General features: G+C 43.9%; 1 protein-coding gene across 4 annotated transcripts in view; it reads right to left on the reverse strand.

The window, feature by feature from the left end:
• The window catches only part of dusp8a (dual specificity phosphatase 8a), a 40,369-nt gene that overhangs the window by 7,474 nt on the left and 16,933 nt on the right, over positions 1 to 15,962 (reverse strand). The window contains exon 1 of one of the 4 annotated variants that reach the window (XM_040025175.1): positions 1,455 to 4,744. The exons of the other annotated variants lie outside the window; for them this stretch is intronic. Within the exon in view, the coding sequence (XP_039881109.1) occupies positions 1,455 to 1,572 (118 nt within the window). The 5' untranslated portion in view covers positions 1,573 to 4,744. Of the gene's footprint in view, positions 1 to 1,454; positions 4,745 to 15,962 lie in introns of those variants that run through there. 4 annotated transcript variants of the gene reach the window in all.

The following is a 15,962-nucleotide window of genomic DNA, read 5'->3' on the forward strand; positions in this document are numbered from 1 at the left end:
TGCGCTTGTGTGGGTTTTTGTGACAGAAATGTGTAGACTGACAGAACATGGATGAGATAGTAGGATGAGGTCATCGCTTTCATGCACAGCATCGGCTTTATGATGGCTGCGAATGAGAGCACGATATTTACGTCATATTAGCTGACGGTTAAACTTCATTGCTCTTTATCTTCCTGGACAGATAGCAGGAATATTCCACTTTGATCAACTGCCGTTTCAGCAGCACCGTGTTACTGCAATAAAAGACCGTAAACCGCCATATAATTTAGCCTGCATTGACAAATCTATTTCCACAGAGATGTGTTAAAGTGCTCAGTACCTGTGACACATATAATTCTATTTTCATCTGCTGATGGCAAATGTGTGATTCCCCCACCCATCCCAGCTTTCTCTGAGTACATGAATTTGACACTTACAGCAGCAGAATCTGGTTGTGTAGATATAACCCGTACATGCACATGTGCACATGTGAAGAGTGACAGGTGCAGATAACTGCTTTGAGCCGGTGCTCTAAAATGCCCCGTGTGTACCGTCTAAATAGACGTACATCTGTTATCCAAAAGGTTCAACTAGAAAACCAGCAAATTAATTTGAGCAAATGACGAGCTAAAGACATATTTTGTGCAACGTGCACGATGCCGTATTGTCGTATAAAAAGGATTTTTCCATTGCTCTGCATTGCCTCATTGCTCTGTGTGAAAAGGTGTTATGTTAAACACCTGCAGTGCACACTGCACACATATTGATAACATAATCTCCACAAGACACCATTCTGCAGAGAGAGCGAGTGAGCAGGAGCGAGAAAGAAAAGCCAAGAGCAGAGGAAAAGAAAGAGAAAGAAAGAGCTTTTGTGATAATTTTACATCTCAATGACCACAGGCTGAGAGAGCATGAGCACTATGTCATACCATGGGTCACAGCTCTCATCCGCTCCCCCACTAGCTCTTTTTCTCTCCTCTTTTCCCTCTTCATCGCTTCTCATCTTCATGATGTCATCTTCTTAATCCCCTTTCTTCCTATTCTATACCTCTAAACAAATTAAGTCCAAAAACAAAAGATGGGACAGCAACTCTCAGGTCTGGCTTGCTACGCCTAATAAATTCTTTTTTAGCCTGATGTAGAATCCCATCTCTCTAATAACTCTTAAAAATTCACTTCACTGCTATGTTTCGTTCGGATAAAGCTTGAAATGGTAAATACCTGACAGTCCACTGTGTGTACTCATCTGCAGCGCACAAACTATTATCAGTGGCTTTCCACCTTGTTCGCACCTTTTCTGCATGTATTCAGCAATCGTGCATTTCATAGCCATGCAACTCAATGCATATCATAAATCACATTCCATCTTCTGCATGTATGCCAAACGCACAGGACTTCAATCCAAACATGTTGCATCTTATCACCTTGCACCCACACAGACACACGTATCTCTTCTCCTCCAGGTGAATACACACCTCGAAGCTCTCTCCCCTCCTTCATCCGGCGGACCCTGATCTTCAGCCTCATGTCTGTGTCCTGCAGGTCCGGCCAAAAACAGTCCTCTGCTGGGGCAATCACCACATCCAGAGGCATCCCCCAGAACGCACTCTGTTCTCCTCAGAAGAGTGACAAAGGTGAGCCCACTGAAAACCCCAAGTCCACAAAACTCCACTCAAGTCAAGTTAGCTGTTCCAGCTGTCCAGCCGGTGACCCTCAGCAAATGGACCCAGCAGAACAAAAACTAGTCCAAAATGTCTGTGGACACGCTCCTCAAGTCAACAAATGGCCAAAATCCCATGCAATGACCACAAAAATTCCTAAAATTCTCCTGCGTCAATATTTGGTAATTCTGTGGTTTTGTGAAGAATGGTGACCACAGAGAGTGCCAGAGACAAAACAAAAGTGAGTAGCCTGTAACGCCTGTATGTAAACGCCAGTTGTAATCTGCCTGCAGCTGGTTTACAGAGCGTCTGTGTGTTCCTCTGAGCGCTCTCTCTGTCTCTGTGAGTCCACAGCCAGAAGAGCAGCCCACTATTGTTGTGCCGCTCCACTCTCCTTTCCTCTCATTCGCTCAGTCACTGGCTTACACTCCTCCCTCTCCCTCCCTCCTCTCTCTCTCTCTCTCTCTCTGCAAAGAGGATGACGGAGCTGCACTCTCTCCTCGAGCTCTGGGGGTGAATGAGCTCACTTGCCGTGAGCTCAGACTCTACCCAACCTCCCCTCCCTCCTTCTCCTCTGCTACCTCCCTCTCTTGTGGAGCCAGTGCTCCGTCATAGCTAATGTCTAAGGCATGTAACCACATTCCTTACTCACCCAGCAAATATGCGGCCACCTCAGGGGCCTAGCTACAAAACAGGCCTCTATCAGGGTAGGATGGAGGCTAAACCACAGCTATCACGCTGTTAACAAACAGCTACGTTATAGATTTAACTGTCTTTGTTCTCAATGAAAGAGAGGAGAGAGATAATGCTTGGCTTTTGGAAGCCTTTCACTGACTGGCGTTACTTGTTTTTGTAAATGCCGTCATACATAACAAACAGAAATATGCTTTATTTTTATTTTTTTTACATGAACCGTTTTCCTGTTTTCTCATTTAATTCATTTGAGACGTTAGGGATGATTACCTGATGATAATTATATCATATCTACAATAATTAGACTCCTACAGCTATGCAGTACTATCTATTACTGAGTAGAAACTAAATACCTACATTAGGTTGATTGCCTTAAATGTACTGCATCCTCTTAGCACATTACGCTTACTGCAGGAGAGGGAATTAAGGCTGTGCCGGTGCGCTGACAGCTGATTTGTCTCCCAAGGTGAGGGAATGTATGTGACTTCACCACTTTTCCTGCAATGGTTCATGTCTAACGTGTTTGTGTTTGGACACTGCGATTTTGTCTGGAGGATGTGAAGGTAGCCAGGCGAGAAGAAAGAAAGCAAAAGCAGAGCAGAAGTATGGAAAAAAGAAAGAAATGAAAGCAGACAAAAGAGGAAGGAAATACTAGAGGTGATGAAAAGACCAAACAAGCTCGTGGTCAGCCAGCCACCATCCATTTGACAGGCCACAGACTCCTGGTACTATGGAATGACAAACACGTGGGCCACAAGTCCAATTATGGAAACGAGGCAGTAAAAAACTTCACAAAACTACTGGAAGAGACTCAGTGTTAGCAAACTGCGATGCAGGTACAGCTGTTTGTCGAGTTATTAATATTAGGCTATTGTGTTTTGTGCGTTTCTGCAATAAGTCAGAGCATATACAGACTTGCTTTCTCGTCTTTTTAGCACACGTTTATGCCAATCAACCTTTGGCTGAAAATAATAGATGTATGGAAACAACTATGTTTAGGCCAGTTGACCGTCCTTTCTATCTCTTCTGTCCCGTGCTGAGACTTCACAGCGCACTGATTACATTCAAACTAGGTCAGATGGACTTCAATGACATTAAGTCACTGCACTGCTCTAAAAAAAAGAGAGAGAGAGAAAAAAGGCAAATAAGCTTATACAAGATGTCCAGTTAGGGGGCCAGCTGCATGCTGACTGACCTCATCTCATCACTGCAGACCCCTGAATGATCACACATGGGTGAGAACAGCTTTACGTCATCCTCTGTTCAACTGCAAGAGAGGGCGCGAGAGGAAATGGGCCTAATGATGAGCTTTGTGAAAAATGCAGACACTGGTTTTGGGAGAGTGTCAAACTATGAATAAACACACGTCACCCCACAATCACCATTTTAACACACACTCATGCACTGTTCTCCCATTTGCATCTGAACAGGTGTGGCATGCCATGGTGGTCAGCCGGGGTCGCTACGCTTTAAACCCACAGATCATCACCTCAGTTTGAATCCACGCCTCGGCTTAGTTGTTCTGGCTGTGTGGCTCGAAGCCATAAAGTAGCTTTGAAACACACGAGGCTCTAACACCTGCAAACTCTGAGCAGTGGAAACCGACAGCAACAAAACAAAGTAGCTGCTGGCTGATACCATGCTGAAATACCATGCTGTCGCTCTCTTTATACTCCTCTCCTCCTCCTCTGGTCCTCAGCAGGGTAACAAGGCTGAGAATAGTAGATGTGTTAATTAGAGGATTACAGCCAAGATGCTATAAATGACAGCCGGGCCTTCTTTATTGACTGCACATGTGTGCCCTGCAGCTACAGAAATAGGTGGGATGGTCACTTTGCTCGCCCCCTCCGCTGAGATTCTCTCTTAGATTTAGAGCATACTTTTATGGTGCAGAGCTTGTTACTAAGGCGACGCATGTTTACACACACATACATACACAGAGCCCAGCCAAAACTGATAATGAGCAGTTGGTATGGGAAGGAAACGGAGAAGGTGGGTAAAGGACGAGGAGCCCTGGGATGTCCGAACTGACTGGGAATGCCTCAACAAGAGATGGTGGTGTTGGGTTGATTGAAAGGAGAAACACGACCTTTGCACCTGACAACTGTAGAGAGTTGTGAGGATTATAGAGCTTGTAGTTCTGTGCTTACATGTTGTAAATGTATCATAAATGCAAACATACTGCATAGTGCAGGGTTCAGTCTGAACTCTAAACCCCTTTAAATGTTGCATAAAAGTCTATGTTTATTGCCCTTAAGTTAAAAAAAAAAGACTAACTTAACTTTTGCCGTGAAATTGGTCGGTTTTGCACAATAAACCAAATCTTTATTACTGAATAAAAGGTAATTACTGCACGTACACAGTTTTACTTTTCACCACATAGATAACAAAGACTAGATGGCCTATGTGGCCATAATAGGAACATAAAGATAAATTAGTTAATATTCTGAATCTTTCTTTACAATTATTTAATAAACTCTTTGAAATGTCTTTTAAAATATTCAGTTTTTTTGAAGTTAAGATAAAAGCACTAAAACACATTCTAGGCACTGAAAATGTATTAAGCTTAAATTATGAATAATTTGATATTAATAATTAATGACTAATTATTTAATGGACTGAATGAGTCAACTCTACTCCAATATTGTTCTCTTTTATAACTCAGTATAAAGTTAATATATGTTTTTTTTTTTGCACCAGCACAAATTTAAACATTTATCACCAGCAGCTCATCAAAAAAAACATAATAAAAATAAACTGACACACGTATGCCCGTAAACTCTGTTTGAACTGAGTTGCTGATACAAATATTTTCTTTAATATATTTTGTCAGAGCCCCCCCCCTCCTTTTCCACTGAGACAGGCAGCAACAGGAGCGTCACTCTACACCGTGGATCATCTGTCAGGATATCACAGGAAAGAGAGACGTCATCCTCTGGATAGGGCAGGTTAGGCTGATGAAGACTGTCAGTTAATGTGTGTGTGTGTGTGTGTGTGTGTGTGTGTGTGTGTGTGTGTGTGTGTGTGTGTGTGTGTGTGTGTGTGTGTGTGTGTGTGTGTGAGAGAGAGAGAGAGAGAAAGAGAGCGGGAGAGAAGGATGACTGGTGCAAAGGTGAGAGAAAGGAGAGAATAGTGCTCCAGGGATAGGAATAGAGTAAATAGTTATTTGTGTCTGTGTGGGTAAATACAAGTTTATGCACTCTTGCACAGGTGTATGATCACTGCACATGTGTGCATGTGCGTGTGTGTGTGTGTGTGTGTGTGTGTGTGTGTGTGTGTGTGAGCAAAAATGTGTTGATAGTGCTGGTTGTCAGGGGATCAGTAACAAGGATGCTCTTGCAGTGATGTAATGCCTACAGGAGAACACAGCTGCCATGCCTGGGGGGTGAGGTAGTCACCAGGGGAGAAAGAGGGGAGGATGGATCGAGGAATGGAGCAATTGAGGGAGGGGGAAGTGCTGAAGAAGAGAAGAGGAGGGGGAGATTAAGTCATGGGAGGATACTGGCGAGGAAGAGGGGCTGTTTGAATCAATAGGGAGATAGCTGAAATGATGCTGTCATATTGCCAGGGGACATTAGAAATGTCACCGGTATTGTGTGTGTGCTCATCTTGACTCTTTTTCAAACATCAATAATTGCACCACCATTAATCTGCACACACTACTGAAATTTTCTGTTCAGCTTTTTAGAACAGAAAAGTGTGTAAATATGTGAGTCTCTCAGACATATAGAGAAGCTTTATGTCTTCGTTACATATGATAACGTCAAAAGGGTTGAGGAAGTGAAAACAGGGAATCGGAGGGAAGGGCAGGTGGTGGTTCTTAGATGCAATCGAGAGAAGGAAGCACAAGATTAGGGGTGCACTGATGCACCACCTGGTCATGTGTGAGGCTGGGCATGAGGCAGTCTGATCTCTATCTGCACAGCCTCGAGGGATGCTAGCTCGTAGCACTCATTCGGCAGACCCCCCTACCCTCCAAACAACTTAAGCCCCTGGAGAAGCTCAGAACCCGGGGGTTACTGCACCAGTAAATCTCTCTCACTGGCAAGAAATTAGTTTAGACTTACTTTTAGACACTCACTCAAGCATTTCCACAAAGTATAAACACACACAGACACACAAAACGGGGAGAAGCTAAAAAGGGTAAGCTATCAAGCACACCAAAGGGGGCTTTCAGGACCAGACGGGTTTTCATAAACCAGATGAACTACTTAAAAATACCAGTTTGAGGTTTTGAATGGTGTGCGTGTGTGTCTGTGTATGCATGTGGAGACAAAGGGGGACTGTTAAGTTTCAATATGAATCGCTGCTGGCCACTGCATGTGTATCTTGCGTGCATATAAAGCCTGTGCATTCACTTTGAGTGCATATAAAATAAATGTTAACTTTAGCTTTATACAGCGAGACAGCTTACAGCTGTTTTCTGCGGTTTTATATGGATGAATAATGTATGTGTGTGTGCAAAACAGGCTGAATATGTGCAGAAACCATGTCCATGACAATACAGTAATGAAAACATGAAGAACGCGAATGTGTGCGTGCATTAAGAGCACACACTTCACCCTGCTCTGATTTCCCCAGAGGTGAGTTTGTCTACACAGGCTCTCTTGAGTAGAACGGATGGCTATTTCATTCTAAATGCAAATGGCCTGAGCTGGAATGCATAGAATAACACCCCTCATCTCTCTCATTGTCTCTCGCATGTGGTATCAGTCTTATAATGGCGATACTGTGAGAGAGAGGAGCCGACACCAGATCTGTTTGTTTTTAATGGGCTTGTTTCACTGCTACGTGCAGACAGACAGGCAGGTCTCAGATCAGTTTAGTGTTAATTAGCTCCTACCAGCACAGCAGGCAGACTGACAGATCCACTGTCCTCACAACAGAGCTGGAAGCCACGCCATCTGCTCCTCTGTTAGCTCAGCGTCATGTCTACCTGTCTTACAATTAACTCAGACAGTCTCAGGCTGTACCAGGGCATCTCTCTGCAAACTATATGCTGTGCCTGTCTGTGCCTGTCACTGAGTGGTGTTTTCAGATTAAGTGATATTCTTTAAGAGGAAAACTACTATTATCTCATCAATGTGTTAGTGACTCCCAGGGTTTCTTTGACCATACTGAGGCATATTAGAAATGGAAAAGTAACACAAATCAGCTTATAATTCAACAAAAAGACAAAAAAAAAGAAAAGAAAACAAACAAAAAAAAGTATGTCATTCTTCCAGTCAATTCCCCTCCTGGACAGAGATCCGTCACAAGGCAGGGTGTAACCTGCAGACTGGATTTGGGTGTAGAGGACATGGTGACAGCGGCTACTGCAACACCCGAGGTCAAGGTTAGTTTTTCCGGCCATTACATGCCCTGGACACTGTGTGCATGTGTGAATGTGTCACATCCACAATGCGACAGTGACATCACTCCGTCAGCTACAGAAGAACAATAGGAAGGGAATGACGTAATGCCATGGAAGGAACTGGGCAAGCTGTTTCTGCGTGCACCACTGTGCCAACACCTACATCATGCCGTTTAATCATCTGTAAAGCTGGTGGGATTTCTGAGCTTCCCTTTTACTTTTTAGTCCAAATACAAAACAACAAAATATAGATATATAGAAGATTGGTGTGCATACATGTTCTCTAGACATCTTTTTCTTTTACCCTGGGGAACCCTGATGTCACTTTATCAGAAACAGGAAGTAGTTACACAACACAAGAGGAAGTGGCCTCTCAGTGCTGTCCAGCCTTCATCTCTGTATGTGTGTGTGTGTATAAGTGAGTTTTTTGTGTGTCCGCAGAGGGGGAGATATGAGGAGGACTGAGAATGATCACAAACTGCTGCATACCTCAATCTGAAGGTTTGGATTTGCCTGGAACTCCAAAATTAGCCTGTTGCTGTGGAGATAGAAAATCTCCCTCTTTTATCAGGAAACAGCAGCAGCCCTCGAGGTTGAACCCAAACATTTCAGTGTGTGATCAGCATGTATTTACGGTAAAAACGACCTGTGTTACAAGTCTGTATACATACCAGGAAAAGTGTTAAACCACACAGGATTTAAAGTATCAGCACTGCAACAGGCAACTATTCTACTCCTCTGCTACTAGTCTGGAAAAGAAGAACCTTTCTCAACCCTTTCTGGAGAATAATTAGCAAACAGCATATTAAAGCAGATCATCTGGTGCTATAAGTTTAAAGGGAACAAAGTACAAGTCTGCAAAGACATGGACCTTGTCCACACAGTAAAAGTGGAGTCTTTTCAGTAGGTAAATAAGGAAGCAGCTCTGTGGCATGCCAGAGATAAAGTGCATCAAAGACAGCCCAGTGATAAACAGGAATCCACCATTGTTCCAAGGAATGACGTTATGACAGGAGCGGCAGTGGGCAGTCCGAGCATGAATGGAATCTGGTGGATGCAGTCCAGGCCTCGGTAGGATAAACTAGCATAATTGTTAGCTACTCCTTTCCCTTTTCTTCTGCCTTTGGAAATTTCCACTCCACATGTGTGTCAGAGACGTCAGGGTAAGCGCCTCAGCGGTAAGCTGACGGTGTAGCAACCAAACTAGCGAATACTTGGCCCAAACTCATGATGAGGTTTGAGTTATGAGGTGCTGATGGGGGTGAAGCGAGCTTTGGGTAGCACACTGTTCAGCTTCAGCTCCTGTTGACCCGATGTGTTGACACTGCCTAGGTAACAGTTTCAACAAACTATTTTTATCCCCTGCTGGATGAATGTATGACCGGGGGCAGGCTGGGACGTTCAAAAGGCCTCTAGATAGAGTCTAGAGTTCCAACGCAGCAGGACACAGAAGGTATGAACAGACTGTATACATAAACCAGCTTAAATACCTATACTATAAACAAGTATGTATTTAGGTCAACGTCACAGGATTTTGCCAAAAAGTTTACCAAGAGTAAAACATCAAAAAAGTAAGCAAATATTAATTCTGCATGTGTAAACAAAACCCTAATTTAAACCCTTAATGGTTATTTTTTACAGTCATGTTTTGTCTTTGCCACACATGTTATTATGAATCACTGTGAACTTTATGTTAATTTCTTCCCACGATTAAAGTTATTTTAATTCTTCTAAGCTTAAGTATCAGTACCAGGGTCTCATTCACAGACATATCCACACTACTTGAAATTTATGCACATCTCTCCCATACCGGGATCTGGGAGAAACCTTCAGTCTTCTCCTTTGCATGTCAAAGTATATGCGTACAACAATGTGTTTCTCTTGTGCGTCTGTGTGCGTCTGTGTGTGTGTGCGTGTGTGTGCAAGGGACTCGGTGATGGAGGAGAAAAGGAAGAAGAGCAGGAGGCAAGCAGAGCAGTGAGATCACGTCATGGTGGAAACATTTGGCAGCAGCTCACATAAACACACACACACACACGCACACACACACATGCGCGTGCATCACACTGTGCACACACATAAACATGCACATATGCTGGCCTGTTTTTGTTCTCCCAAATTTAAGGGAAAGAAGGGGAAAATGACATCAAGCTCATCATGTGAGGCCAATGAGACGGACGGGGGAGGGGGCGAGAACACTGGCAGAAACAGAACATTGTTACATAAAATGCAACTTGGTACTGACCTCCTCTGGGCTTTGTTACCATATTTATGTGTGTGTGTGTAAGAGTGTCTGTCCACATGTGCATGTATTTGCAAGCTTTCTCAAGTGTGTGCACAAGTTAAGGGTTTGCCCAATATCTCATCAAGGTCATTACCTGCAAAGCAGAAAACAGAGCATTATGTCACTGTCCAGTTAGAGGGCTTTTCAAACTATGTCACACTTTTCTGAGGCGGGAGGTGATGTCATAGATAGTTTATAGCCTTTATTCTTTGACCTTTGTGCTCCCGCGGTGCTGGCTGGGGTGGGGCCGGTATGTGTTGTGTATCTACAGGCCAGGGTGAGAGCATCGAGGCCACTGGCGCCAGATGTGACGACCGCAGGAGTCTGGGCCTAAAAATAGAGCTCTGTTCTCAGCACCATGAAACAGAAGAGAGGAAGGAGGAAGAGGAGGAGGAGGAGAAGGGTATGGGTAAAGCGAAGTAGAAGTAAGGGGGAAGGTAAAGGGGGTTGAAGGAGAGATGTAAAGAGGACTGCTGAGGAAGGCGAGGTCATTGAGAATACTGTGTCAGTTCTCCCTGGGGACGGTGAGCTCACCTCCTAATGGCACCACTGGCTCCTTCTCAATGAAATCATTGATCTGCTAGAACTCCCCATGGCGTAATTGAGAGGTAGGAGGGGGACGTGGAGGGGCAGAAAGGAGCAGAGAGGTGCAGAAGGGGCAGGTTAGGAGGTTAGTATACACAGGAAAGAAGGGGGTGACGGAGAAGCTGAAGAGAGAAAAGTTGTAGGTGGGGAGAAAAAAAATGGACCTCAGACACACATCCACAATTAGTCTGCAACCTCTGACCTGCACTTTGACCAATGATAACCCACCTGGAGGCATAAAGCAGTAGGCAAATGTCATTCAAACACTGTTTACACAACTTGATCGATCACGTCATTTTCCATCACACGTTTATCTTGAGAAGCCGACAGAACCCAGACCCCCAAGCAAAACTATAAAACTTTAACAGCAGATACATTTTTAGCAGTTTCCGATCACATAAAACTGGTGATCCGCATCTGTTGAAGCATCTCAAACACACATGCGCGCTGCAGGTGTCCGCGTAAATTGTGTGTGTGTGTAGCAGTTTCTTCACCTCAGGCTTCAGCTTCAGAAAGGCAGACTTCATGCTGGGCTCCAGAAGGAAAGAAAGTCTTTCATTTCTGTGGAGGCTCACAAACACCGAGCAGTGCGACCTGTCTCTCTGAGCGAGCTCTGTGACCACACAGGCTCTGACACGCACACGCATACTCACGCACACATTCAGGATGAAATAAGGAGTATTACCTCATCTCCTCAATTGCTCTCATTTGTCTATTATGTCTTTTCTCACACAAATACTCCAAAACATTGCCTCATACTCATTCGTGCTCTGCTATATATGCACATATTCATGCACGCACAAAAACATGCATGCTCACAAACAGACCTCCTTATGTAGCTCATTGGAATGTCTGAACGGCTGCATTGTAAGGTTGTGCCTCCCATGATTACCTCACCTCTTCAGCTTCTCTCTAATGTCTGCACACACACACACACACACACACGCACACACACACACACACACACACACACACACACACACACACGCACACACACACGAAAAACACTCCCCACACTGTTGTATAACAGCACACGAGAATGAGCCGTAACTTACTTGACCTTTGTGCCCCCGTGTCTGTGCAATAACACCCTAACCTGATGTCATCAAAGCCCAGAGGAACACAGCAGCTCCTGTATGTGTCTGCATTATTTACAATGTGCATGACAAAGAAAGTGCAAGTGAAAGAAAATGAGAGAGAGGCACCTTTCATCTCCTGATACCTCCCATCAGTATGTCACTGCCTTGTCTCTTGTGTGCTTTTGCGTGGGAGACAGAAAAAGAATCAAAAACTGTGCCCCAGATCACATGCTACAGTATATAAATGAACTCTTTTCAATGCAGTTCATAGGACTGTATCAGGGACAACACTGTCCATCTACTGGACACTTAAAACTGTCATGCAATACTAGAATAGCATAACTCATTTTGTCACATTTTATTGTGAAACAACGCAGTTTGATTGATGTGTGTGTCTTCAACGGAATGTGAAACAGCACAAACCTGACGAGGCCTGTTCATCTGTGAAATCACTCAAATATTCACTGACATCATCGCCCTGAACATGTCAGTGAATATTCTTAATTCACCTATGTAGCAAAATAGTACAATTTTTTTTTTAAAAGCTATATGAGAGTGAAAAGGCAGCAAACACTTCAAATTTAGGATTAATACACTGCAAAACTTTATTTTCCTTTGGCCACATAACTGTTTCAGGATTACCTCTGCACTATGAGTGCAGTCAAGTGCTGCCACTATAGACTATTTAGACATGTCCCTTGTCACTACCTCATTTCAGTTGGTGTCCCCTTTCTCTCCTTTTTCCCTTTGACCTAAAGGTGTGGTGTTTTAGTAATCCCACGAAAAACACTGGCAGATGGTGCAAGAAAAGATTAGAAGGAGTCTCACACATCAGAAAACTCTGTAGACTCACACATTACACGGATGACATATACATCTGCATGTTCCCGCACCTTCATTTCCTCTTTATGACCCAACTGCTGTCATGGTGCTTTTATAATGCTATTTTTGCATGTGTTTAATTTCCTAATTTCTAGCTGTCACCCCCTCAACTTAAAGTACTTGAAAAAAAAAAAGGAAAAAAATGTGCTATGAATAAAACATATTGTTATTTTTATCTCCACCTCCCTTCCACTTGAAAACACTACCCAACTCTCTTTTCATCCACAGCTCATGAGTAGCCTTTTTGAAAGTTCTCTTTTTATTCTGTCTTGCATATTGGACTGCTGAAACTAGAACACGGCAGCAAAACATTTCATGCTGTCAGTTCTATAGCGGGGCTGCTGTGACGTATGACACAGCTGGCATCGGCTAACATACCACCTTAGCCCCACACTAGCAGGGAGTGTTCAGCGTTGTCTCCAATTTGGCTGTGTGCTTGCAGATTGGTGGGAAATGCACAAACTTTAGAGCCACTGGGGAGGCAGCTGGCTCCAACCAAGTGATGATCTCTCCCTCTGCACACACACACACACACACACACACACACACACACACACACACACGCACACACGCACGCACACGCTATCAGAACTCTGAAAAAGGCAAGACGCATCAGCTTGAGCTCCAACTGGGTGAGATCACCACTGTGTTAAAAATACAGCTGTCCTGAGAGAGGCATGTTTCTCACAAACACTTTCACGCAATCAATGAAGTAGCATAACCTTAACCTTTGTGCTTGCATGGATTCACAAGGACACTCTCCAAGTACAACTACATCCAGCGTGAATGCATTCTTTAATACAGGGTGAGAATCTGCATTAGTCATTTCATTCACAAAAACTATTGCCCTTTTGGGACAATGCTACCAGTATGACGTTTTCCACATGTAACGACATGGTGTGCTTTCCAGTTGATCAATTACTGAATGGTGGAAACCTGAGAGGGGTCACAGATTGTTTTGGGATCAATATGTTCCCAGAGCATTCATTATGATTGTGTAACATTTCATTCAGGCAGCTTATCTGGCATCTCCTGTCTTCTCCTGTCTTATTTCCCCTAGTTGAAAGGAAATTTACGTCAATAAGCATTAGGTTTAAAAATGCAAAAAAACATAAATCCCTTTCAGAAATGTTGCCTTAATCTCCCTTTGGCAAGCGTCTGCATAACTGACATTTAAGGTAGAAAAATCAACCTCCCCTCAGATAGGCAGCTTCATAATTATTCTCAAATTCACCCTGTTCATCCCATTTATGGATTCTTTTCATCTCGCAATCCATTTCTCCCTCCTTTACCCACCCACATTACCCCTCACTGGATTTGCACCAGTGCTACACTCTGCGTAGTGTGTACGTCTGGTGTGAGGCTGAAAATAAGTCCTCAGTCAGATATGAGGTCACCACGGGAATTATTAGTAGCATAAATCAGAGGTTCAGTAGAAGGGAGGTGTAAAAGCATAAGGTGGGCGGAGAGGGAGGTGTGAACTGGGATTATTTTTTTAAATTTGGGAGACGGGAGTAATGCCAATTAAAGTCAAGAATGAGGAGGCAGAGACAGGACAAAAAAATAAAGGATGGACAAAAAGAAGCATATGTTTTTACTCATTATTTAATCCATTACTTTATTTTGGGCGGGTTTCATTTTTGACATCTTCGGCTTTTATTTAACAGTAAAGTACAGAGAGTGGATGGGAAAGCAGTGAGTGAGTGGGAGGAATGGCTGGGAAAGGCTAGTGCATGTGGTGGCCTTTGGTCATTCACAAAACCAGGTGAGCAACTTTTTACTGGTTTTTAGGAGGCAAGTGTGACATCTTCAAATGAGTAATTCTGTCAAACCAGTGGCCCATTTCGAAAAATAGTTTTCTTGCATGCTTGCTTTCACTGCTCTGTGAAGAGCTCGAGATCCAAGATGGCACATCGTGACCCCTGACCTTTGAACTTTCTCTGGGCTCAGTTTGTTCACAAATCACACATTGTGCCACTGTGGGGGTTTTTTGTAACAGAAAAGACAAGCGTCCTTTTAGACACCAGGCACTTTGCTGCTGCAAACTGTACAGACGCAATGAACAAGAATGCCCGTCATCCCCAATTATAATATAAACATTGTCACATTAATAAAGGCAACTTAACAGCAACACTTAAAAATCCTGACAAGCATATCCTATTCTTATCTCTAACACCTTCACACTGATGCTTTTTTCCCCACATAAGCAGATCCCACAGCAATCGTTCACATAACGTCATAACGCATGCAGGCACATGCATGCAACACCACCCACCTGCATGCATGCACTGCAAATACAGGCAAATATTATGTATACAACGCTGCTGCTAGCTCCACTGACCCCAATATTACAACCACCCAAACAAAAGCGGACGCCATTGGCTGAGTCCTACAGGAGAATATTCTCTGCCACTGTTGTCGTGGAAACAGCAGAAAAGCGGGGACAAAAATGGAAGAGGTGTGATTCCTCTTTTTCTTCCTCTGTTGAAGAAACACAACGAGAACGAGCCGAGATTGATAACGAGGAGGGAGCTGCTGACAGGGGGTCCTTCAGTATTAACAAAATCCCGGCTTTTCAGCAATCAGAGAGTGTGTGTTTGTGTTCGTGTGTGTGAGGCATCAAACGCGGTCGTGTGTATGCACTTTGTATGCACGGGTGTGTCCACCCAAAGCATGCGCTCAGTACACTTCTGTGACAAATTGTAGAGGCTGTGTGCTTTCAGGCAATCCTAGGCATCCGTGAATGACTCATGAAAAAAGCACTAATCTCCCAGCGGAGGGAAGAGGCGAAGAATGGGGATGCAGAGAGAAGAGCCGAGATTTGCAAGAGCAGCATGCCTCCGCTGCCTCGTTTCAAATCCTGACTGAGGCAGATTACACTCCCCATTCTGCACTGACATATTTGGGACAGATTCATAAGCCTCGGCGGGCGGATATGTGTGTGTGTAATATCATCCCTTAAAAAGCTGCAGCCACCACAATCAAGATGTTATTAACTCAACGACTATTAACAGTCTTGGTGGGGCTCAATTATAAATCTCAGTGTGCTTAGTGGACACTACGACAGGGTAATAACTGTGATAAATAAGGCCAGAGGATTGAAAGTTGAGCTTCACCGTTACTGCAGAGATGCTGGGTAAGGGGAAGAGTGCTGGGGAGTTTACTTCCCCTCTCCCTCCTGGGCTCACACATACCTGCAAACCTTACACCACGAAGTCAGAACACTAGTATAGTGTTAAGAAATGGGGAACTGACTAAGGGCTACATTGTTGTCCTGTTGTTCTCATGAGTGACATCTGCTGATCAAACTGTGCAACGACAACAGTGCACCTGTTCGGGCTACAATAAATAGCAGTGCATACACACACACACAAAGGAAAACAGGCTTTGAGATATACAAAGTCTGCTCTTTCCCCTTTTCTTTTGCACCACCACCAACACCACCA

This window comes from Simochromis diagramma, unplaced genomic scaffold (assembly GCF_900408965.1).
Source record: "Simochromis diagramma unplaced genomic scaffold, fSimDia1.1 OVJJ01000293.1, whole genome shotgun sequence".
In the NCBI taxonomy this organism is placed as follows: Eukaryota; Metazoa; Chordata; class Actinopteri; order Cichliformes; family Cichlidae; genus Simochromis; species Simochromis diagramma.